The sequence below is a fragment of the Pyxicephalus adspersus genome, chromosome 11 (assembly GCF_032062135.1).
Source record: "Pyxicephalus adspersus chromosome 11, UCB_Pads_2.0, whole genome shotgun sequence".
NCBI lineage: Eukaryota > Metazoa > Chordata > Amphibia > Anura > Pyxicephalidae > Pyxicephalus > Pyxicephalus adspersus.
In genome coordinates, this window is record NC_092868.1 from 3,418,869 (window position 1) to 3,444,517 (window position 25,649).

Consider the following 25,649-nt stretch of genomic DNA (forward strand, 5'->3'; position numbering starts at 1 on the left):
CACTGGGTGAAAATGAATATGGTAAATTAAATGCATGCAATGCACCACAACACATCATGCCATACACAATGAATTAAAACATACAATACACATGCTGTAAATCCACCCTCTCTAATTTTGTTTTATTTTTTGTCTAACAAATCACTGTTCTAATGCATATTTGTATAAAATTTCCAATTATGATCACATATAATACCAAACAACATTTATATTACAATTATCTGCACAGTATTATGTGCAATTCTAAGCAATTCTCCAGTGCATAAATAAACACCAATGTCACAATGACAATGACAATACAGATAAAAATAAACATTGTACACAGATTTATCACTGACAGGCTGACATTCTCACCCCCCACCTCTGTATGATGACACCCCAGGCTGGGCAGATTTTCCCTGACTCTTGCCCCATTCAAAGATGGCGACGTGACGCTGTGTTCCAGTACGTTCTCCCTGATGTCATGACGCCCTAAGGACAGGAAGTGACGTTCTCGGTGAGCGCCTCTTAGCAGTGTACTGAACGACGGAGATCGAACTGGAGATTGGCGAAGATGGCGGGGAAAAGCGGAGAGGAGAAGCTGAAGGAGATGGAGGCGGAGATGGCGTTGTGAGTCTAATATTATGGGCTGTATAGAAGGGCGCTATGACAGTCCTATCTGGCTGCGTCTGGGGGTGAAGCTGAGACAAGTGGGGAAGGAGTTTTGCTATGCACACCGAGCTTCCTGTTCGTCTACAATGCTCTAAAAATGAAGGGAGCATTTTTTTTCTGTGCATTAAACTTCCTGTCCACTTACAAAGCTATCACAGTACAGGTCCGGGTTTTCTTGTGCACAACTTCACACCTGTCAAAGTGGAGGAAGCATTTATCCCAACACAGCCCACTTCCTGTTCAAGTTGTAGCAATGGAGGAAGAGTTTATTTAGGGCTTGCAAGCGTTTAATGTTGTCACAGTGGGGGAGAATTTATTTGTGCACCTAGCTTCCTGTTTATGGCTAAATGTGTCAGTGTGTGTGTGTATGGAGGGGGGGTATTTATCCGCAGTACACCAAGCTTCCTGTCCTCTCTATAACTGGCAAGGGAAGAATTTATTCTGTGCACGCAAGCTTTTTCATTACTTTCAAAGCTATATCAAAATAGCGGAAAACATTGCATGGACACCTAGACTTCCTGTCTACTGCCCAAGCTGTCATTGTATGGATATTGGGTATTCTGTGCATATAAGCTTCCTGTTTAGCCTGGTGGGTGAAGCGTTTACCCCCAGCACAGTTTCGTGCCCCTTCTAAACCAGTCCAGGTGGGGGGAGAATTTAATCTGTGTTAGCAGGGGAAGCATTTATCACATACACACCAGACTTCCTGTTCACTTCAGAAGCTTTGGTTTATTCTCTATATAGGAACATTTGACCCGCAGCTCTATATCATCGAGAGAGGCCGAAAGTCCAAAGGAGCCCCAAAGCTATGTAGAAGGGGAAGAATATGTCCAACGCACACAGTGACCTTCTTAGCAGTGGCTATGTAACATAAAGAAAGAGATGTGGCCCTACCTTTTACAATTCAATAAAAGTTTGCCAACCCCATAGTATCAAACAAAAGAGAAGAAAAAGACTGTTTTTTGATGGCAAAAGTTAAATATATTTAGCACATCCAATAGGTATGCAATAGTTCTTAAGAAAATACACAATGAGTGCAGTAAACTTAAAATACAAAAAGGTTGAGAGTAAGGAATCAATATTTCAGGGGTTTGTCTTAATTACTAGACAAACAGTTGACTAAATGGTGAGAGAGATGAAGATGTTGAAAATCTCTAATCCAACGCGTTTCGCCAATGGGCTTCATCAGGGGATGAATAGAGAATGTAAACGCAACTGTATAATAAAGTATAGCAGAGCATTGATATATAAATATGAAACTTACCCTTAAACATTTATCAGATTACAATGACAAAAATAAAAAGGCAAGAAGTAGTACCAATAAATGAGCTGGTGTCTTTGGGAAATGTGTGACGAGATAATATAGGTGTTATAAATGTTGTTCTTAAGAATAAAGTGAAAAGGATGTACAGTGTCAATGTTTATTTCTGATATGTTAGACTAGAGCAGGCATGGGCAAACTATGGCCCGCGGGCAGTTTACGGCCCAATACAGCTGTTTCTCTGGCCCTTTGGGTGTTCTGTGGCTGGTGCCACCCCGAGCAGGGTCAAGAGAAAGACCCCGCTGGGGGGGGGGCGCACCGGCCAGAGCCAGAGAACACGTCCCCTGTTGGTATACTGGTTCATCTTTTTGTATTTAAAGTTTCCTGCACTCATTGTGTATTTTCTTATGAATTATAGCATACCTATTGCGTGTGCTAAATATATAACACTTTTGCCACCCTGTCTTTTTCCTTCTCTTTTGTTCGATATATTTTCAGCAGTGACCACAACTTACAATAAAGCATCACCTTGCTGGTCAGTGTCATCATGTGATTGGTGTCTTGACCATGTGATCACGTCTGATGCCATGTGCAGGATCATGTGGGGGTGAGGTTTGGGGAATATCAGCTCTCATACATGAGCTGGGCAGTCCTGCAGATCTCAGAACCGGATGGGTGCGAGTTCGGCTTTGAATAAAAGTTTGGCCCCTGGCTGCCACAATAAAATCACTTTTTAGGCAACCTGACTGCATGTTAAAAATAAATTTTATTTTTGTATTTTTCCTTTTCAGGTTTGAACAGGAAGTTCTGGGAGCGCCAGTAGCTCTGCCTCCAGGAGACCCCGTCCCCTTGCCTGTTCCGTTAGCCATACCGGCTGTGCCTGCCGTAGCGGCTGTACCGGGTATCCCCCCAATGCCGGCAGTCCCTGTTGTACGGCCTGTAATAGCCACAAACACCTACAGCCAGGTGAGTGGAGTGATGAGTGAATGCAGCTCTGTGTTCATTCAATGTCTCTTCCCGGTGTATAAACTGCGTCTGTTTCCCATCTGCAGGTTCAGCAGAGTCTGGAAGCCAGAGCGGCCGCAGCCGCCAGCGTTGTGGGGCCCTTGATGGTCCCTCCTATACCATTTGTTGGACCAGGTAAGGGTCTCTGTGGACCTCTTTGTTCAATGGTGACCTCTGTATTGCATCATGTGACACGCCAGAATTCCTACTTGATTTAAGTATAATTCATAGATTTAAGTTCATTAACAGATCACAGACTCGCTGCTTGAATAACCACAGCTGTCCACTAGAGGGAGCTAAAGCTAAATGTTAAACTAATCTCTTCCCATAGTAACTGGGGGGGGGGGATATATATGAGACTAACTTTCTCTTTCATGTAGTATATAGTAAGTGATTTGATTTCTCTGCTACTGCTTTTGGTAGAATTGTACTTACTTTTTTTAATTTTCTCCTGCAGCGATCCCGCCACCACCTAGGCCCCCAGTGATGAGACCCAGCTTTATCCCACATGCGTTACAGAGGCCGGCTGAACCCCGACCCTCCTTCATACCCCACGTACTTCAACAGCAGCGAGCAAGTACGTATTGATTGCAGGATTAGATCCACCAATCGCAGTAATCTCATTCATAAGTCTTAATTTAACTAACCTGCCTGTGATTCGTTGTTGCAAAGTTATTTTAATTCACTGCAGCGTATGCTTCGATTCTAAAATAAAACAATGTAGAAATCCTTTAATGAGTAAACCCTTTGTCTTCTCCTCTTCTGCGATGAGGGCAGCAGTAAATGTTCAGTCAAAAAGATCTAATACCCTCTCTGTACTTCTCTCCTCCTCATGTTATGCTGGCAGGGTAGAGGCTCAGGTTGCATCATGGGAGCTGAACAATGGTCAAGTGAAATACTGAGAAGGGGCAGCATGGTGGCTCAGTGGTTAGCACTCCGGCCTTTGCAGCGCTAGGTCCCAGGTTCAAATCTCAGCCAGGACACTATCAGCATGGAGTTTGCAGGTTCTCCCCATGTTTGTGTGGGTTTCCTCCAGGTACTCTGGTTTCCTCCCACATTCCAAAAACATTAAGTTAGGTTAATTGGCTTCCCCCCAAAATTGACCTTAGGCTGTATTAAAGACATATGACTTAGAGTATGAGCTCCTTTGAGGGACAGTTAGTAACATGACTATGGACTTTGTACAGCGCTGCGTAATATGTTGGCGCTAAAAAAATACTGTGTAATAATACATGACAGAAAGGGTGTCTACCTACCCTCTGATATGTTACTATTAGATCTTTTATGCCTACCCCAAATTATATTTTTTCTATATTATGGAAAAAAACAAAAGAACAGCTGGGGTATTTGTGGCAAATTAAAGAGGTTGTATTAAGTGAGTTATAGTGATTAGCATATAACACACACAAAAGTTCAAAGAATGCTTTTGATATTCAGGTCCATCCCACATGAGTGAATGTGGGATGTTGGACCTACATACTAGACAAAGTAATCCCTGACTAAAGAGCCTGGTACAACAGCGGTAATGTCTCAAGTCCCAACGCATTTCACCGAATGGGCCGCGATGTGTAATTGTGGTTGATAAATTCTTACAGGGATTATCAATTCACAGTAAGGTTATGGTTTTTCTCGGGGTAATTGCTTCCTGATGTATTGAAGTAATGCAGAGACTGGGCAAGCGGTGGTGCTGTGTGTCTATCAAAGCAAGGGCCATTATTACTGTGTAATAATAATAATAAAACGGGCAGTGACCTAACACAATTCCTAATCTTTTGTATTCTTTAACAATTTAATTGTTATAGGAGGTAAATTTGTGTGTGTGTGTGTGTATATATATATATATATATATATATATATATATATATATATATATATATATATATATATATACACAATTTGTGTTTTTGTTATTTTACCATGTCTGATTATCTTCTTTTTATTCCAGTGGGACCCCGGCACCCTGGCATGCCTCCTCCGCAGCCCCTGATGTCTCATCCCATGCACGGTCCCCCTCCGATGATGCCCCCTCCCCCTATGGCAATCCGTACCGGCCCTCCGGTCAGTGTTAAATCCTCTTTCTTATCATGTGATCTGTTCTTGTCACCGCTCTATGCGGAGCATTTTCACCATCAAGGATTTGTAGCTGTGATCGTATTGGGAGGGGTGGAGCTCCAAGTATGTTACAAATTGCAAAAGTTGTTCAAGTTTATTGAATGATTAACAACTTTTGGTTTTCTGTGTTTAAATCCAGCTTTATGCCCTTGAAATTAAAAATGGACTTTGTTGTAGGAGCCTTGTGGTAATATTGGCTGATGGATAAGACTTAAAGCGGCCCACCCTGGGTGGACTTTTCTGCCCAACATATTACGCAGTGCTGTACATTTAATAGGAGTTGCAATTGACAGATACAGACAGTGAGACAGGAAAAAGATAGGACGAGGAAGAGCTTACAGTCTAGGATTATATTGTAATAATTACAGGTTTAATAATAATGCTTTGTTTTTTATTGCAGCCAGCACCTGTTGGCCCTCTGCCCCCTCCCCCACGTCCTGTGGTTCAGTCATCTCCTAAAATCAACCCCACAGTCATCCAAGCTGCCCCCACAGTCTATACGGTTCCCCCAATACGGAAAGTAGAGGTAAGTGAGTGAAATATATTTGAAGCTGCTGTATCCTTTGTCATGTTATCAGAGCTCTAACATTGATGTGTCTTCATTAGGAGGAAGTGCCAGAAGTCACGCCAGTAGCAGATGACAAGGATATGAGCTATGAGGAAGCTGTAATTGGACCGAGCATGCCAGAAGTCGAGCCTATACAGCCTGAGGTGAGTACCTGTCACTGGTACAGCTGTACGGGTTAAGGACCTCCTCGGGTTAAGGACATCCTAGATATGAACAGCTTCCCTGCTCCCTCGTGTGCAGGATAGAAGGCTTGATGAGGGGGAGGGGGGTGGTTTGCATGACTTGCAGAAGAAATCTTTTGCTAAACACAGCTGAGGTTGTGGGTGATCTTAGGGGACTGAGCTCTTTCTGCAACCTCTTGTAACTATTTCATGACCAAGACAAACTCTGCAGTTGTTTCTTTTTGCATATCAAAGCACAGCTTGCTCCAGAAGTTAATGAATGTCTAGGCTCCATAAAGATTTTTTTTTTTTGCTTTGTTTGTGATTACCTCAGTGAGGATTTTATACAGTAACTGACACCACGCTGCCTAATAATATGTTGAGACATCTGTCCTAATTTCATTTAATAAAATAGCATACCTATTTATTATTTATTTATTATTATTTAATAAAATAATCTACCTGTTCCCTATCTTGTATATATAACTCGGGGACTACCTGTATTCGGTTCCAGAAGTTGTTTGTGTAATGACAGCCTCTCTCCTTTAGGTGGTGCCAGAGCCGGTACAGGAAGACAAAAAGAAGTCCAAGCCGGAGAAGATGAAACGGTGCATTCGGACAGCTGCCGGGACCAGCTGGGAAGATCAGAGTCTCCTAGAATGGGATAATGGTGAGTGACTGGGGGATATGCCATGGCATATGGTGCACTATTCTTGCTAAAAGACGAATATTCTATATGTCGCTTTCCCCACAAAGATTCGACTTGGTAACCCTCCCACAGCGTTCATTTATTTTTACAACAGACTGCACATAACTGCATGTAGTTCAGTGGTTATAGGCAAGTGAGGGTGTTGGGGTCAAAATCTTCCATATTGGAAAAATGGGGTATCATTTTTTCTATGGAAAGGGGGGCAGGGGGGTGGCCGCAGTAAGGTGGAGACAAAAACAGACCAGTGCTTGGCCATCCTTGGTTTTAATGCTTGTGCTCTTTAGCTAGGTTTCCGGACTTGATATGGCAGGGGGGTTTCACACTTGGTTTCCTCTGTATTCTATGTCATGATACCTTTTACTATTCGTATTAAACAGGATTTATATAGCGCCAACATATTACACAGCGCTGTACATTAAATAGGGGTTGTAAATGACAGACAGTTACACAGGAGAGGACCCTGTCCCAAAGAGCTTACAATGTAGGAGGTGGCGGAAGTATCGCACAATAGGAGGGGATATGTAATGGGGGGAAGTAGTGAGGGTTTAGGAGACAGAAGAAGACGGGTAGGTGAGGGTGAAGTGTTGGGTTTTGATGGCTCCTTTAAATGAGCAGAAAGAAGGAGCAAGCTGAAAAGGACGAGGAGACCATTCCAGAGAGTCGGGGCAGCTCTAGAAAAGTCTTGGAGCCGTGTGTGTGATGAGGTTATGAGTGAAGAAGTCATTGGAGGAGCGAAGAGAGCAGCTGGGGGGGTTCTCTATCAGGTCAGAGGTAAGTGGGACAAGAACTGCGGAAGAATTTGAAGGCAAAGCACAGGAGCTTGAATTTGATTCTAAGGTGAAATGGAAGCCAATGAAGAGAACTACAAAGAGAGGCAGCAAAAGAGGAGTGGTGGAAGGGTTGTGTATGGGGTAGATAGGTGGGGAGGTTGTGTATGGGGCAGGTAGGTGGGGAGGCTGTGTATGGGGTTGGTAGGTGGGAAGGATGGATAAGTCTGGCTGCAGCATTCATAATAGATTGTAGAGGAGACAGTAGTCCAGACGAGAGATAAGAGCGTGCACAATGGGTTTCCTATCCTCTTATGTCTTGCAGACGATTTTCGGATATTCTGTGGTGACCTGGGGAATGAAGTGAATGATGACATCCTCGCACGGGCCTTCAGCCGCTACCCATCTTTTCTTAAAGCCAAGGTGATCCGAGATAAGAGGACGGGCAAGACAAAAGGATACGGCTTTGTCAGCTTCAAGGACCCCAATGATTATGTTCGGGCAATGAGGGAAATGAACGGTAAGCAGAGGACGGTTTACACCGCATGCAATGTACTTAGTAGGTTTGACTCTTTATAGTATCATAACTAAACACTGGAACCCTGTTCCCTTGCATAGTGCTGCCATCATCTTCTTTCTTCTCTACTGTCCATTTCCTTCAGCAATCTTGATTGGCTGGGCTGGGGGTGACTTAGATTCCAGGCAGGCGTTTGTTCATTCCTGGCATGGGCAGGGAAGTGGTGTGTGCTGGGTATTCTGGCAACCAAAGCTGACACTGTGCAGGGACATCACCTGCCTGATAATGGATACTAAAACTGGAACTTTAGTTCTCCTTCTAAGTTATCTTGATATGATATTGGCCTATAAAAAGTTTACATTTATATGTTACAGACCTGTTGTATCTTCTAATATCTTTCTCTCCCTCTAGGTAAATACGTCGGCTCCCGTCCAATCAAACTTAGGAAAAGCATGTGGAAGGATCGTAACATTGACGTGGTGCGCAAAAAGCAGAAGGAAAAGAAGAAGCTTTGCCTGAGATAATGGAAGATCACATGGACTGGTTAGAGTCACGCAGGCCCGCCACCTCCGGCTGTTACCCACAATTCCCTGCTCAGTATGAGATCTGTGGGGGGTCCTGGGATTACCTGGCAGTTGCAGACAATACAATGTCATTTTATCTCCATAACGAGTCATGTAAACAAGTTTTCCTGCCAGCAAAGAGACTTGTGTCCTTCCTGAGTTTCCCTCTTTTTTTATATATCTTAGTACATTTTATTTTTTATTCTGTGAAATAATTTGAACTTTGTGATCCAATTTTAAGTTTATTGGAAGCCCAACTCCCCTTTGCTTCCCCATTATTATATATAAAAATGTTACATTGCTATGGTATGATCATTCTGATTGGATACTAGACTTGCCACTTAGGTAATGTAGGCAAGCAATGCCATCATGGGCAAAAGGGTACACGGAAGGTTGTCATTATGGAGCGTTCCCTCATTATCACTGTGTCATAGACTAAAAACATAGCTCAATACAAACTATTCTGATTATTATGGCTCATTAGTGCATAAAACTTTGCTCCTATCGTTGTTCCTATATTTCTTTATTCTGTGCTTCCATTGTATTTCCAAAGTTGAATTCAGTCGCTGTACGTTGCAGTTAATGCTGTGGCCAGTAGAGGGTGCAGTTTACCAGCAGATGTATCCATCTATTTAATTTAAAGCGCATTTGTCCTGCAGCGACACCCACAGACCCGATGTAGCTACTGCATCACTATAAAACTAATAGTACAGATCTGCCTTTAGTTGTGTTTCAGTTTTCAACATACAATCCTTAATTGGTGTATTCCTTTTTATCTCCTAAATCCCCATCTCTCTATTGTGGCTTGTGTGAACCGTGTCTCTGGCTGACGTGACCTTATGTACAGTGTAAATAAAAACGTTTGTCCTACTTTCACAAGTCTGTCTCTATACGTCTGGTAAAGTGTATGCAAACCCAATCTCTAAAATCTTCAGGTTGTTTAGGCAGCTCCTTATGGAGAGTGACAACACTCGGTTCCTGTCTCCAAATTGTGCACTGGTGTTGTCACCCTGTCACAGGGGCTTCAAATAAAGACTGAAAGTGCACCCTTCAATGCAAAATACATGCATGGTTCATTGGTGCCACCCAGCCCTGAGAAATACACCACAGCCAGTAGGGAAAGGGGGGTGCCTATAGGCCAATCAGATTGTAGCAACCATTCTGCTTTTTAAAATTCATCCCGACAAATCTAACAATAACCAGAATTCATCAGGCAGCTAATTTCCAGATTCTCGTTGCTGTGAGTTAGTTTTCTGCCTATTCCGGTAACTCTCTCCACGCTGGTGGTTTGAATGACAGTTCCCCTTTCTGAGTTCCGGTTTTGTACCAGAGACTTAGAAAGTGAAAGTTTTTTGCTGATTACCTTCTAGTCCGGTAAAACTATTTATTGAAATTTATTTTGTTTTCACTTCCTTCTTGCTGAACAATTCTGTTTATTCATTGATTTAAAATGTGGCAAGGTGCCAGAGCCAATCAGAAGGCTTCTTGGCTGACCTCAGCAGAAGGGGAGCGAATGGTATTCGTAATGGCTTTGTTTTAAGTTAATCAAAGTGATCCTGTACTTATTAACGTGAAGCTAAAGTTCCGCAATCAGGCCGGTCATTATTGCAGACAAGCGATGTCCCTTCTGCAATATTCCCCTGCTCTGGTTTCTGGCCTAAAAGCTGAGCATGTCGGGGTACCTAGCAATCCCGGCTTTCTTTCCACAAATGAATGAACTCCTGCATGCCTGTGCAGGAGGCATGTCAGCCCAGCCAATCAAAATGGCCAAAGATTGCAAGAAAGAAGTGAAGATGATGGCAGCGCCCTCTGGGGGAACAGATGAGTATTACAACATTTAGTTCCATTTTAAGGTTAGATTTGTAAGTTGTGTTCCTGGTTCTACATACTTGCTGTTCCCATTATGCACCCTCTCTGCATTGAGTTCTTAAGTCTGTGCACTTTGTGAGGGGTCCCTGCCATCTCTGCACTCAGTTTTGGGGTACGCCGGCTGTGCCCATTATCGCTCCCGCAATCCCTATAGAAAGTTCCCAGGTCTGCATATCTGTGCCCACCCCTACAATAAGTTCTGAGGTCTCTCAATGCCCATTATAAAGGCATCCCTCTGAAGGGCCCTGAAACCCCCCCAGGGTGCAGTTGAAGATAAAGGTGGGGGGCACAAATGAGCATTGTACAGATGAATTCTATGCAGGAAGGGTGTAAATGGCATGGGCAGAAAAAAATTAATTTACCATATGTAAAACCGACAGGGACGACATAGTGAAGCCTCATCCAATCACATGCAAGGAAAATAAAAATGAATAAAAATATAATTTGGATTTTGGCTTGCATCTGATTGGCTGATAGCAGTGATCACCCATAATCCTCTACACTGAGCTTTATTAACACAAAACAAAATCTTTCTGTATTAATTACATTCGCCTCTGTGAATCCCTGAATGCTGCAATATATGTGGCGCCCCCTGTTGCCCATGCTGTGTACAGAGCTGAAATTTATTGATTGAATAAAAGACCGGGCTGTGACTTTGAATTCTATCAGTTTCTCCAATCTGACAATGGAGCAGAGAGGATTCTGGGAGCCGTCCATTGTCTCATATCCTGATAAACAGGAAGCCAGCTGTGTACAGGAAAAGGGGTGTCAGGACACAGGAAATGGGGGACCTGGACGTCACCAAACACTCACTGCTTTCTGTCTCTTGTCACAGTGACCAGGATGGGGGTCTGGGATCTGATCATCGATGGGTTCCAGTAGGATAATGTAAAAATCGATGCCACCGCATACAGATCTGGCCAATAAATGTGAAGCTAAACCCAAAAACTTGTTATGTTGCAGGTTAGATATCTTTAGAAGTTCCATTGCCCTCCCCCATGGAAGCTCTGCAATGACAGCTGCATTCATTTTCTTATTTCAGACTTTTTTTTTCAATCTGGTGATCCCGCCAGTAACACACGTCCTGTCCTAGAGTGACAACGCTCACTCACTATACTGCATCCATAGGGCAGTGTTGTCACCCTATGTCTGGACCACAAAGACATTCCCCCGTTCTACTCCATAAGGGCTCATTCTCTCTATAGGGATGTATGAGGGTTGCGCTGCGTCCATACAAATGCTGCATTTATAAAGCACCCTGTGCATTTTATTCCAGTGCCATTAACAATGAATGCACCAAAACTTGTGCAATGCGTGAACACGTTATAACATGAATGTGCCCTAGCATAGGGGGAGGTGTGTTGTAGTCTGCAGACATAGCTAGAAGCAATGTAAGTGAGTGCAGCACAGGAAGATATCAGCTCAAAGATTGCTGGAAGGATCCACAAGTGCTTTATTATTGTTGGATGTCCTTCAGATTTTTCTACTTTTTTTTTACTATACAGTTGTTTGGGCTGGGTTTGCAGCACTGGACCCTATAGTTTATATGGTGACCTTTAACCCTTGTGCTTAAACTACATCATCATGAGTTTGCTGCAGGCAGGAGGAATCATTTCCTCAGTCTCCCTCAGTGATCAGACTACATTATTGTAACTTTGTAGATGAGAGATTGGCTGATCTGTGTCAGGCATTTGTGAACTCCCCCATGATTTACACCCAGCAGCCAGTACTGGCCGGTGATGTGAATAACATTCACTGCAGGGTAAATGGCAAACCGTATTGAGTTTATTAGGTAAAACTGAAATATAAAAAAAATACATACAACAAAAAAAACACAATAAACGTATAAAAAGTCCAGTAGATCTGGCAGAGCGGAGGACGCATTCTACGTGCCCATCTCACCCCTAAAATAGAACGACAAGTTTTCTGTTTCCCTTTTTCTGGACGTGTTTCATGAAAAGTGTAAGTCCTGTAACATCTGTGTGCCTATCCTGCCAATCAACTGCCAATTTGCAGCAGTTATTTTTTTTTTTTAGAATGCCCTGGGTCATGTGACCTTCCTGCTGCCACTTCTATGATAAGGTCATGTGATCTCCCCGAAGCTGCCTCTATGATGAGGTCATGTGATCTCCTTTTGAGTGCCATGGGTAATTGGGGTCATGTGATCACCCTGCCGCCAGATTTATGACGAGGTCATGTGATCTCCTTCTGAGTGCCATAGGTAGTGGGGGTCATGTGATCTCCCTGCCGCCACATATATGATGAGGTCATGTGATCTCCTTTTGGGTGCCATGGGTAATGGGGGTCATGTAATCCCCCTGCTGCCGACTCTTTGATGAGGTCATGTGATCTCCTTTTGAGTGCCATGGGTAATGGGGGTCATGTAATCTCCCCGATGCTGACTCTTTGATGAGGTCATGTGATTCCCTTTTGAGTGCCATGGGTAATGGGGGTCATGTGATTTATCAATGCCTAAAATATTTCAAATGCTCATTTCAGGGCTCCCTGGTCCCGCTCCGAATTGTAGACCTGCCTCCATTTTTTTTTAAACCCACTTGGGAATCAATAGTAGCTGTTCGGGTGTGACCCTAATTGGCCGCCATGCTGCTTGGCCACTCCCTGGCTGGGGTAAAGTCCGCCCCCCTGTGGCGTGCTGAAGTACTCTACGGGTATGAGGGTGGGCAAGCTCAGTGGGTGGCTATGATGCGGCGGTAGCGGTCCAGGCGGCTTGGCCTGCGGCTGGTAAAAGTTCCCCTCCTGGTATTTGCAGACGGCCGAGTCGCTGTTATGCGCTTGCTGGACCACCTGGATGCCCTGGAAGTCGAACCTGTAGGCGTATCGCTTGCCATGCACCTTGCTCATGATGTTCTTGTCGTAGTAATAGCGCAGAGCCCGGCTTAGCTTATCGTAGTTCATGTTGGGTTTGCTCTTGCGCTCCCCCCAGCGCCGCGCCACCTCGTCCGGGTCCGTCATCTTGAACTCCCCGTTGACGCCCTCCCATGCAATGCAGCTGGAGTTGCCGCTGTCCGATAAAAGCTCCAGGAGGAACTGCCAAAGCTGGATCTGTCCGCTGCCTACGGGAGGGGGCAAAAATGAGAATCAATGACACACAAAAATCAATTTCTGATGTTACAAATCTCTGCATGATATCAATTTTATATCATCATTCAAATTGGGAAAATTCAGGTAAATTTTCACATTTTGGCGAAATGCGTTGGGCTCAATTTTACAAATAACACAGAAGGCAAAATCAAAGAGAACCGCCAGATAGCTGAAAAAATTTTGGGCCCCTGAGAGAGTTTTCCATATTGTGCAAGTAGGTGCAACATATTCACGCTACAGCAGACTTATCCTGCGATGGCCGCGTTCCACTCCATCGCCGACACTTCTATCTTCACAACAGCACCTTCCGGGCTCAGAGTCTACAGCAAAGTACATTGGCCTGGCCAGGTGATGATACTCCATGGGGGCTATTTGATCCTGCCCCAAAGCTGTACACTGATCTGCGCATGTTTGATTCATTATTCATTGATATGAATGCTTCATTCACATGAATGCATCATTCACCATCCATTGTTAATTTAATTCTTAACTTTTTTTTTCTACAATTAGGGCTTATTTACTTCATTGCAGTGCCTGTGATATGGCAGCCCATTGAAAATAAATTGGCTCCATCTGCAACTGAACATTCCCCAATTAATTTGTGACCCATTGGGAACAATGCATGTAATGCCGAAAGTTTAAATCTGTCAAAAAAAAAAAGTTACTCCCAACCAATTCACCGATATCTAACATACAAAAGAGGTGAAAACAAGAACACTCGAGATGTAATTATAAAGCAGTGAATCTGACATTTACAAAATTCCTCTGCAGGTGAATCTTCCAAAAACATGTGCGTTAAATGGCTGTTTTTGATTCATCGCCAGAGAATATTTAGTGAAAGCCACATTGCCTGATTTTTCACTAAAATAAGCTCCAATAATTACGCCCCAACAACACAACCTACAAATGTATTTATCACCTAAGCAACTCAGTGAGCAAGATTCAGATCCATGCGGCGCAATGATGTGCATGCATTGCATTAGGATAACCCGTTGGAAAGGAATGGGCTGCTGTCCTTTCCTAACATGCGCACTGCAATGCAGGTGTGTTGCAGCAAAATGCAGAACATATTCCTTGCATTGCTACACTTCGCGATGGATTGCATGCATTACAACAATGCACAGATTTAAATGGGCCCTAAGAGTTTCTGCATTCTTATGGCCAAATCAGTCATTTTGCAGCAAATTCCAAAAAATTACTCTGCGAATTGCAAAATATGTGAACGCCGTGCAATCCTGCGCATCCTCCCAGCTCTAGCAGGTGGCTGACGCCATAGTAGGGGCCTGCTGTGCACCACCCAAGCTGAAGATGTCCCCAACCTGATCTGCACCTCTGAATGCGCTCAGAAAGGCTAATTAGGGTTAATCAGCAATAAGCCCAATACTCAATCAAAACACTGCTTCATTTGTCTAATAATTAGGTGTGAGACCCATTGGTAATACAATGACCACCTGCAGGGCCCTGTGTGGGCTCCTGAATGAGGGGCCACATTAACAGAGCAATGAAACCTAAGACCGAAGGAGTTCAACCTGCACAGCGGGACTCATGCATGCGTCCTGAGGATTACATCAATCTGACGTTTACTTACTCCTCATGGGGTAAATGGTGTGTGCATGGGTTGGACACAATCCATGGGGGCTTTAGGGGGGCCTGTAGGGTAATTATTGTGATAATTAGAACAACGACCTCCTGCCTGGAAATGAATGTGGTCTCTGTACCATAATATTTACCCGGTGGGGGGGGGGGGGATTTAATGTCTGAAGGGATAAGCACAGAATAAACAAGGTGCAGTTGTCACCACTTTGGGGCTTTCCTCATTTCTGTCTATTCAACCGTAGCAACCCCCTCCCTCGCTTTTTCTCCTTGATGGAAATACTCATGGTCACTCGAGATTCTGGGATGGGGCCACCTGGAATCTGCATTTTGCAAGGACTCAAAGTGAAGGTTAAATGAAGCATTGGACAAAATAAAATAGTTACAAATAATATGCAGCCTTTTAGTAAAATGCACCTCTACATGTCGTCCCAGCTCCATCCATTTCCCTGTGTTCTCAGCTCCGCCCATCTACATGTGTTCACAGCTCCGCCCATCTACATGTGTTCACAGCTCCGCCCATCTACATGTGTTCCCAGCTCCGCCCACCCCACCAGCTTGTTATAATCATCTCAATGAAGAAATGAATTCAATCCACAGAGAGAATGAACAAGCCAATCGGGATGACTAATGTGAAGCTCACCTGGATTGGACAGGCGACTGCTTGTTGGCCCCAACACCTGATAAGGGTCTGGAAAATAAAAAAACGGGCATATTAGAAGTGTGGGGGGAGACATGGAAAGCCTTCCTTTTGTAGAAGATGCCAGAGATGGACTCAGCCCACCGAGATCCAACCATAACTAGAAAATAGGTCAGTGTGAGAGTAACCGGCTGAGACACAAGAAACCTTACCGCTTCCTGTAATAGGTGTTGGCTATTTTTAATGGCCAAAAAAGACAATGACCCCTCCCCCCCACACACACACTTCAATGGTTGAGTTCAGGTGTCACTGTTAACCAGTCACCTCCATCACACAAGGACTCCTCCAGCCCTGTGGTGAAAGTTTGGTGAAGACCTTTTTCTATTCCATTCCTACACCATGACTTCCTCATTTATTTCTACACCAAGACTTCCTCACCTATTCCTACACCATGACTTCCTCACCCAATACACCATGAATTCCTCACCCAATACACCATGATTTCCTCACCCATTCCTATACCATGATTTCATCACCCATTCCTACACCATGGCTTCCTCACCCATTCCTACATTCCTCACCCATTCCTACACCATGACTTCCTCACCCATTCCTACACTATGACTTCCTCACCCATTCGTACACCATTACTTTTTCACCCATTCCTACACCACGACTTCCTCACCCCAAAGGGTTCTTGGGGGAAGTAGTTCTGTTGATTCCCTACATCAAGAGGAACTAAGCTGCAGTTAAAAAAAATCTACAACCCCACTGATGATTTCACTGGCTGATTCTTGTAGAAAAAGGCCTAGTTTCTTGATGAAAGTCAAGCTTTTCAGCCCGTGTGAATGTGGTAAATGTCCCAACAACCCCAACAGTGCAAAGAATTCATGCCGTGCAGCACAGGGTTTTAGATTTAATACCCTGGCCACCTTCTTAGGGTCCCATTACCGTCACATGGTCTGCTATGAATATAGAAGCAGCCTTGGCTGGCACAATAGATTGTCAGCTCCTTTGTTGTTCGTGGTTGTATGTTCTATGTAAAGTAACGCGTCCATTTCCTGGGAGCCACTGAAGGTAAACAATGAGCAAAGAAAAAACAGAACTGAACCCCATCAGGGATGCCCAAGAATCTGAACTGCAACACTGGTGACAGAGAAAGAGTAATGTTGGTCAACATGGCCACCTGTAGCCTCCATCAGAGGTGCCTGAGATGGGGTGACAACACCTGAGCATAACTGTAAAACATTGAAGGAGGGTTGTCACCCTACAACTGGAAGTGCCCATTCGTAGAAAAAAACCTTCATGGCAGAATACCCAGAGATTTATTCGATAAAACCTCCAAATTTGGATCTTCTAGGGATTTTGATTTTTTCTTCTTTTTTTCAGCACCTTTTCACATACAGGGGAATTTTTCACCCACAAAGGCTGAGGTTAATGTGAAGGGACTTTCCACCAGTGCAGCTTATCATCGCTTGTTTTCTGCTGACAAGATCAGTTCTAATTCTCCAGCATGAGCCCAAATACTTCACAGAGCTAAATAAATAAAATTCAAAACATCAGAATGTTGCAGATACCCCCAACCTACCTGGAGTGGTGCGTATGGCTCCGGCGGTGCTGCTGATGGTCGGCGTCTGCGGAGGGGATCCTATGGGAAAGGACAGATATACTCAGTACATGAGAATACCCACAGCCTGATTCATCATCATCGTCACATCGGGAAATGTAATTAGCATCCCTGCCTGAGGACTGCTGAGATATGATTGGCAAGCCTTATGGAGGGCCATTGAAAGCTGAGGGGGCCCAGCTCCAACCTTCATTTCCCTGCAGTATAACATGACAATTAGGGGCAGTTATAGACAAAATTGGGCCCTTGGAAAATATGAAATGCACAGCATTACAGTTCCTCACACCCCCTTACCATTCTGTCAATTTGGACCATGTAGATGGTGGGGAATGTGGGCCATTGCCCAATTTGCCTCACCCTAAACCCAGCCCTGATTGGTCAAAGTTGTGCACCTTCACGGAAGAGGACTTATAGGCAGCTGGACAACATTGCATATGGCACCATCTATATCAATATCCCATTGGATGGCCAAAGTTGGCTTTGGATGGCTTTGTACCTCTGTGAATGGAGCCCGTGGTGGAGTTCCAGCTTCCTCTCCGAACATCTTCATACAAAGGCTCTAAAGACAATACAAAAGGAGACAAATGATCAATTCTGATTGGCTCATGGTATGGCAAAAGAGCAGGTCACATGACAAGCCCTGACAAATGGCTCACCTGTCTTCACCGGGTTCCTCGCTGGCACTGGATGAGCTGGAACAGTCGGCACCACCGAATACGTGAACGTTGGACTGTCTGTTGGGAAGACCAATGGGTAATGGGTCAGTCTGCATGAAAATTGTACTTATCATGTATACTTTGTATTATTTTCATTTTGGAATAAGTAGGGAAATTTTGGATCCCTTTCCGGATTTTATTAATTTGTGTCTCAATGGGGAAATTGATTCTTTCTCCTGGTGACCATTCACAAATGGCAGGAAATCAAAAATTTTACAACTGAATCAGAGTGAAACTCGACCAATAGGAACGCTCGTTCTAGTCATTTTCCCTCCTTTGAGGAAACTTTTGTTTCTCCAAGACAGGAAATGATTCTCCCCAGTAATAGTCATCATCATGATTTGGTGATGAGGGTACAAGTTAATTCTTGGCACAGGAACATAAATACAGGGACGTGAACTGGAGGGGAAAAAGAAGATTTGGGGGGACATTTGGGTCATGCATGGGAATTTACTTCAACCTCTGGATCATCCCATTAGAAAATCACATGATGGCTGCTGTGATTTCCTATTGGTCACAGGTGGAAAACCATATTCCATGGGTCATGTGACAATGATATTCGGACATCGGGCGTACGTACTTTGCCGGAGAAAGGCCAGGTGTGACATTAGCATGTCGGTGCTGTAGGCGGAGGCCATGCGTAAGAAGTCCTCTCGGGTCATCCGGCACAGTTCCTTCCCATCCACTCCCTGCATCAATGAGGTGTTCACATCACAAAGTCCGTATTCCTTCACCGCCCAGTCCAGCCATTGGGCCACGTGCTCCTGTGTCCACACCATCGGGTCTGCATTTGGCAAAGAGTCGGTGAACAGTTATCAGGTGTCGGGGATACGAAATACATGAATTGGTGAACTAATAACACAATCCAATGACTCTATCTATTTAGAGATCATTTACATGAATATTGATGGTGTTACTGCACAGCCTGGTGTATATCTAGCTGTCATAAAACCCAAAAATGGCCATTTGTAAGAATCTCAATCTCCTCTCGTATTGTTAAATTTATTTTCAGGGATTGCTGTGTGTGCTGTTATTTAGTTGTAGTCTCTCCCTGCCAAAGTATAAATGCTAGTCCTGTTTAAGGCTGCGAGGCCCCTTGTGGGCTGAACTGTCCAGACTTATATTTCTCTGCCCTGCTGGAGCAGACAAGGGCTATCTTTCTGACTTTAATGCATTGAAATAACAATGGACACTTTGATAGATGGCTGCTATATGAGCATCACCGAGCTAAGCCAGGACATAGGATTCTCTCTGCTGGGACCTTACTGTCTAAACCTCAACCTGACACTCAGGGAGAGAATACAAGTAAATAATAAAAATAAAGCAATCCCTGAGATATTTAGATTATTACAGATGTGTATTAGTTCTTTTTTTTCAATATGTGCCCCTTCATCCACATTCTTCCAAAATGTTCCTAACCTGCCGGGACAATCACTCTCTTCTCCTCGCTGCCGTTGATTTGGCTCGGAGATTCCGTCCCGTTGCTCGTGGTGTCGGGGTACGTGGGCTGGTAGGTTGTGTGGGGGGATTCATTCTCCTCTTCTGGTTTATCCGCTGGCATTACCTGCACCACCGGTTGTGGAATTCTGCAAGAAAACCAACAACGAGGGGGATTAGAAAATAAAAAATCGTAATAAGGGGTCTTTAAATGTAAAGAACCAAAGACTATTTAATGACAAGGCCACTGATACAACTCCTCAATATTCAGAAGATTTATTCTGCTCATTAAAGTAAAATGTAATAAAATAAAACTGTACCCCCAGGGGTAGCAAAGAGACAAAATTAGGTTTTTTTTCCTGATTTCCTGGTAGTTTGTCAAAAATTGGGCAATTTCAGTCAAATTTTGTTATTTTGCCAAAATGAATTGGAACCTATGGGAAAGGTGAAAATAAGGTGAATCTACACTCCTCGATAGTCCAACATCCACAACTATATCAAAAAATGTCTCCCCGGCCCTTTGAGGCTGCAAGATCCTTGGCCACCTTGATTGGCCAGACTATGATGGGTGTAATGCATTCAGACCTCCTGCATGTGCAGCGACTGTACACTGCATACTGATCCAAAACAGCCAATCAAAAATAACCAAATACGGCCAACCTTAGCCTATCCAAATGAAGCCCCAGCACCCAGGGACCCCCAAAAATCACCCGATACTAACTTTTCTGTAGGTCGGAGGTTGATAACACTCCCTTGTGTGATGAGCAGGGGCCACAGTGGGCTTTCAATAGTGCCAAAGCATGCCGAGTCAACATTTCACATAACAAGTACATTAGTCCCATTAGAAAAATGGCGGTGCCAGAGTGACTTTATAACATGTCAAAAGTTAAAACTTTTTGGGTTGTAAAACTTCCCCAAAAAAGTTGGCTGGAGATACACTAAGGGCTTGGTCATGTTCCGTGAATGGAAAGTACCATCTATGAATAACTCCTAATATTCAGCAAACAAATATTAAACCATTTGACATTTCCCACCTGGTCACCGCACGGTCGTCGATCTCCTCTTTTATATTGTGCTGTCGCTCATTGGTGTATATCCAGGTGGTCTCTGGGAGAGTGGAGCGCTCCTTAATGCTGGTTGAGTACTCATCGGGCATCTCTGTCTTAGGCAGTCCGGTGAACATCGTGTGGTCCTCGCTGACCACGGAGAGAGCCTCCTGTGCAGAGAAAAGAAAAATGGCGGTCACTCACCTTCCATATGAGTATTTCATTAGACTACAACTATATCATATAAGATAATGTACATCTAAAGCTGCCAGGTCCTCTCATCTACCACCTGACCCTATAAATGGGGCAAATGTCCACACACACCCTCCAAATGTAGAATGAGTTCCCAAAATAATTGAGACTGGTATATCCTCAAATCCCAATCACTGGCCGTGTTTTTGGAAGGAGATTCCCATATAGACATGGTGGCCAGGTGTCTACAATGACCATACAATAGATGCATCGATATGTTGGATTTACCTCTCTGAGTCCAATTGGTTGATGGAGGAAATATCTCTCAAAAAGAACACATAGGCCCTGATTTATTAAAGCTCTCCAAGGCTGGAGAGGATACACTTTCATCAGTGAAGCTGAGTGATCCAGCAAACCTGGAATGGATTTCTAAAAAGTCATTTGCTATTTGTTAGCAAATGTTTTCAATCATGGACCAGATCCATTCCAGGTTTGCTGGATCACCAAGCTTCATTGGTGGAAGTGTATCCTCTCCAGCCTCGGAGAGCTTTAATAAATCAGGGTTTTTATGATCCACTGGAAGCAATACACCAGCTACTTGGCTTACCCAGTAATTCATTTTGTCACAGCAGTTGTTACATTTAACCACTAAAGGATAAAATCTGATACCTCCGCACAGTAACCAAATTGAATGTGAAAGGTTCATTGAAGAGTCTTCACTGTAACTGTTACAATAGAAGATCAGAAACCCCATAGTTCCTCTTTAAAGTTCTTTAGAAAGGTAACATACGATTACCGTGTTAACCGGGAGATCGGTACAATATACCTCGTAATATTTTGTGAAGATTTGGGATATTACTTCATCATCAACTGATTACCCAAGGCAGCATTGCCAAATGTTTCAAACCTCCTCTAGAGGAACATGGAATTCAGCAATTGTCCAGGGAATATGGATGGATGAATGGACCAGGGTTCTGCTCGTTCTGGTTCTTTGAAGTTCCCCAAAGCCAATCAATTTGAACCCATTGAAGTCAAAGCAGTGTTACCTTTGCCAATTGCTTGATTGGCAATGGACATGGAATAGGAGCACATGATTGGGGTGACATTGCCTATTAGCAATGAGTGAATGGACCTGGGTTTGGCCTGTACGGGTTCTTTGAAGTTCTACACTCCCAACCAATTTGAACCCATTGGAGTCAAACCTATGTTACTTTGCCTTGGCAGTATAGACATTGGATAAAAGCATATTGGTAAGGTGCAAATTGCCTTGTTCCTATTAGATATGGAGGACCAGACACAAGTTTGGTTGACACATGGTCTTTGAAGTTCTCCAATCCTTATATTTTTGAACCCGTTGAAGTGAACTTTACCAGTCACTTGGTTGGCAATGTAGACATTAAATGACGGCACATGGTTGGGGTGATAGTTGTCTTGTTCTATGTTGGGGATGGAGGAATGGACCTAAGTTCGGCTTCTACAAGTTCTTTGAAGTTCTGGAATCCCAACCAACTCAAACCCATTGAAGTCAAAGCAGTGTTAACCTTCCAGTTGCTTGCCTGGCAGTATAAACAATGGATGGAAGTTCACTGTTAAGGTGCAAATTGCCTATTAAACATGGGCGCAAAGAGCCAGGCTTGGTTGAACCCATTATAGTCAAACCAATGTTAACTTTACCAGTCACTTGGTTGGCAATGTAGACTTTGGATGAGAGCCAGCTGTTAAGGTGCCAATTGCATTGTTGCCTAATAGAAATGAACACACAGACCTGGGTTCAGCAAGTTCTTTGAGGTTTTCCAATTTCAATCAAGTCAACCCATTGATGTCCAACCTGCGTTAACCTTGCCAATCCCTTGCATTGGATAGAAGGCTGCTGTTAAGGTTCCCCCATTGGAGAGCCTTCCCATGAATTGTTGGTGGAATGAGGCCGTACATTTCGTGAACTTTTGGCATCTGAATGCTTGCAAACCACTTTGAATTTCATGGAACTTGTGAACAGTCAAATCCACCACTGGGTGAAACTTAAACGGTACCCCTACTGCCTATTGGGCAACTCCAGAAAATCCAAGAAAATCTGTTTTCCTGAAAGCAGAAACTTTTTACAATCATGGACAGAAAAGGGAATGGTTATATTTGTGGCCATTATACAAGAATATTATGGTGCCGGTGTCTTCTCATCACAGAACACAGTGTGCACCCCCTGCAACATCTCTCTTTTGTACAGCCCCAAACTGCATGTGAGGGACAACTCTGCTCCCAACACAAGACTAGTGCAGCATTGTTGCCACCCCAGGATGCTGCATTAGGTGGACTTTACTGGGGAAAACTGTAAGTGAAGATGAACCTAAAAAAAATTCTGCATCATATATGTGATTTTTAATGGGTAACCATTAAGGTAAGTAATAATCTGTATTACCCCCCCATATCCTCCCTATGCCGGGGGTGGAGGGAGAGCATACTTTCAGCTACATCCTGTTGACTCCTATTCTGGGAGGTCCAGTTATCTTTGAACTGACTGATATCAGGCTGGCATTGCCTTGGGCATTACAGTTGGTATTTAGTTAATCCAGATGGCACCAACAGGCATTCAACTTTCTAACTACAGTAAAAACTTTGCAGGTTTCTTTGCTTAATGCCGCAAGATTCTCACTCGAGATGAACAAGGGTATTTGGGTCAAAATGTGTACAGTGGTGCCATGAATGAATGACCAATCAGGAATGAGCACTATGCCTCCTATGGAGGAGAGCACAATTGGGTGCCACTTACTCGTCCCCTCTCCATTGAACAGCATTCTGTGTACAACGCTCATTTATTCTCCTACGAAAGATCATTTCCAATGCCAGTAATCTGACATATGTAGGTAGTTTAGAAATCATATCGTCGTCTTATCAAACAGGCCACATTGTGATTGGCCCCAGGCAGGTTCAGATCCTTTTAGTCTTTCCCATTAACAGTTTCATCATCACTGTAATTACACGAAATGACTTCACGCACCCTGCCAAGTGTTGGATTTATCTGCCCTTATCTGTGTTATCTGCGATCATTTCCCAACTGGATCCATTGACATTGCTAATTGTATCAGTGGTGGGATACAATACTTGGCTCCAGGGGGCGCAATGGAAAGTAATCATGAGAGTCAATGTGGAGATTCACTGGATGACATTCACTTTGCTTTGTGCATGATTGTCAGATTGCCAGTTTGAGATGTTTGGGGTTTGTTTCAACCGTCATCATAACTACTTTGGAGAATCATATGGAAATGAATGGTTTCAAATATGGCGGCCAGTTACCCCATTCAAGTCTGTGATCACCACAAAGCCACCATATCGCCCGTTTGGGGTGTAATAACATTTGTGATCAGATTTTAAGTGGAATACAAAGATTTTGCTGAATTGAAGGCGATTAATAAATGCCCCCCACTCTCCATTTTAGCACCAAAGCGCCCCCTGGCTGCCCTTTGGCAGGGTTGACGTTGGCATCACCGACGCCCCAAACCGAAACAAAGTGACGCGTGAAAAATAAATTGATGGTGTAGCAGATAAAAGAGGTTCTTTATAAACAGGAAATGCTTTGTAACCACAAATACAGAGAGTCACCGAGTCACATCCAGCTTGTAATCTCCTTCTTCCACCATTCTCAGGTCATTTCCTCCCTGCCATCTATCGGACGCCTCCACGAGGTGGGGGTGGGGAGGGTGATGAGCGGGTAAAGGGATGAAACGGGCACCACCGAAAAGATTGTATCAAGTCTGCAAAGTTTTCTTTCCATATCTAAGAAACTTCTTATGAACTGGATGAACTCACAATGAAAAGTTACTTGGGGACACAGAGTGGTATAGGAGACAATATGAGCTCAGAACACTTGTAGGAGTCAGTTTACCTGCCGGGCAGTTTGTGGATCAGTGCGGGTGCTCTTGTGATCTCCAGTGGGGGCCCCTTGTGGCTGAGAAGGGCATGGGCCCTTGTGCAACAGCACATTTTGCACCTTCCTTTGTCCCCCCTGGTCTGATTACCATTACCCCAGCTGTAAACCCCAACCCCTCTGTGCAGAACAGACTTCAGCTTCACCCCCTGATAAACTGAGTTGGGGACCCAGAGGGGGCCCCTTGTGGCTGAAACGGGTATGGAGCCCTCGTGCAATAACACATTTTGCACCTTTCCTATGTCCGCCCCTCGTCTGCTTACCATCACCCCATCTGTGAACTCCAACCCCCGCTGTGCAGAATGGACTTGAGCCCCTCCCCTGCTGAACTGACTTGTGGACCCAGTGGGGGACCCCTTGTGGCTGAAGATGGTATGAAGCAGCAACATAGCTCCACCTGCCAACTTAGAGGCCAGCCACTCCTCATCGCAAGATTCTCCGGAGTTCTTAAAATAAACCCAATCATATAAAACAATGTCAAAGTAATTTAATTTTTTTTTTATCTGCATCCAATATTAAAATAACTCCTGGTGATTCTGCCACAAAGTTCCTTATTCATGCATGTTAAGCAGACATGGCCCACTATAACAATGTGCCGGGATGACCGTACTGCACGCCATAGACTGCCATGTGGTGACACCATCACCTCCCAGTATTATTATGGGATAGAAGCACATGGAGGAGCTGTGATGGTTCCTTATCCCATTCCTTCTAAAGGATAATTATGGCTGCTGCCCCTCCTGAGAAATCTGAATCAGGGATCTGGCAACACCGACCGTCTCTGCAGAGTTGAGAGTTTCATAGAATCTGCTGTCATCCGAAATCCACCCAAACCCTTCATCTGCCACCAGAATCTCCCACACCGAAATCTTAGAAACCACAGAGGAGCCGCACCCAACCTCCACCCTGAGAGCACAGATAGAAAAATCTGCTCTGAGCCAGCAACCGATAGAGGAGAGACAAATACCAGGGACAGTTATATATTGGGTGGTGCCGGGGTTGTACAATGATCAGACAAAACATGACCCCCAGGTGCCCCTTGTACCCCAGCAAGCATGGACCCCATAAGGCCCTGATGGTGCCCCGTGACCTTAGCAGATGATTTTTATGTTACATTGTCTCCGCCAGCCTGCCTTCTTCCATAATGCCCCCTACTGCCCCTACCAGCCTGCCTTCTTCCCATAATGCCCCCAC

At 44.2% G+C, this 25,649-nt stretch overlaps 2 protein-coding genes and 1 long non-coding RNA gene across 5 annotated transcripts in view; 1 reads left to right on the forward strand and 2 right to left on the reverse strand.

Moving 5' to 3' along the window:
- Positions 1–473: 473 nt before the first annotated feature.
- On the forward strand, positions 474–9,193 carry RBM42 (RNA binding motif protein 42). The gene is made up of 10 exons (XM_072426136.1): positions 474–609; positions 2,704–2,878; positions 2,965–3,052; positions 3,375–3,494; positions 4,863–4,975; positions 5,430–5,555; positions 5,636–5,740; positions 6,308–6,428; positions 7,560–7,754; positions 8,163–9,193. Exons 1-10 carry the CDS (start codon positions 554–556, stop codon positions 8,273–8,275), a joined length of 1,212 nt encoding a protein of 403 aa, XP_072282237.1. The 5' UTR covers positions 474–553; the 3' UTR covers positions 8,276–9,193.
- A 2,753-nt stretch (positions 9,194–11,946) lies between these two features.
- The window catches only part of LOC140340215 (Friend leukemia integration 1 transcription factor-like), a 24,206-nt gene continuing 10,503 nt past the window's right edge, over positions 11,947–25,649 (reverse strand). For 2 of the 3 annotated variants that reach the window (XM_072425272.1, XM_072425270.1), the window contains exons 2-9: positions 20,333–20,514; positions 19,281–19,447; positions 18,442–18,645; positions 17,802–17,879; positions 17,642–17,704; positions 17,107–17,166; positions 15,522–15,569; positions 11,947–13,257 (exon numbers count right to left, since the gene is read on the reverse strand). In XM_072425272.1, the coding sequence (XP_072281373.1) occupies positions 12,746–13,257; positions 15,522–15,569; positions 17,107–17,166; positions 17,642–17,704; positions 17,802–17,879; positions 18,442–18,645; positions 19,281–19,447; positions 20,333–20,514 (1,314 nt within the window). In that variant the 3' untranslated portion in view covers positions 11,947–12,745. The remainder of the gene's footprint in view (positions 13,258–15,521; positions 15,570–17,106; positions 17,167–17,641; positions 17,705–17,801; positions 17,880–18,441; positions 18,646–19,280; positions 19,448–20,332; positions 20,515–25,649) is intronic. The other variant, XM_072425271.1, reaches the window with a different exon arrangement.
- On the reverse strand, positions 15,249–15,517 carry LOC140340216 (uncharacterized). The gene is made up of 2 exons (XR_011922625.1): positions 15,380–15,517; positions 15,249–15,327 (listed from the first exon to the last, which is right to left on the reverse strand). It is a non-coding gene; the product is annotated as an uncharacterized lncRNA (long non-coding RNA).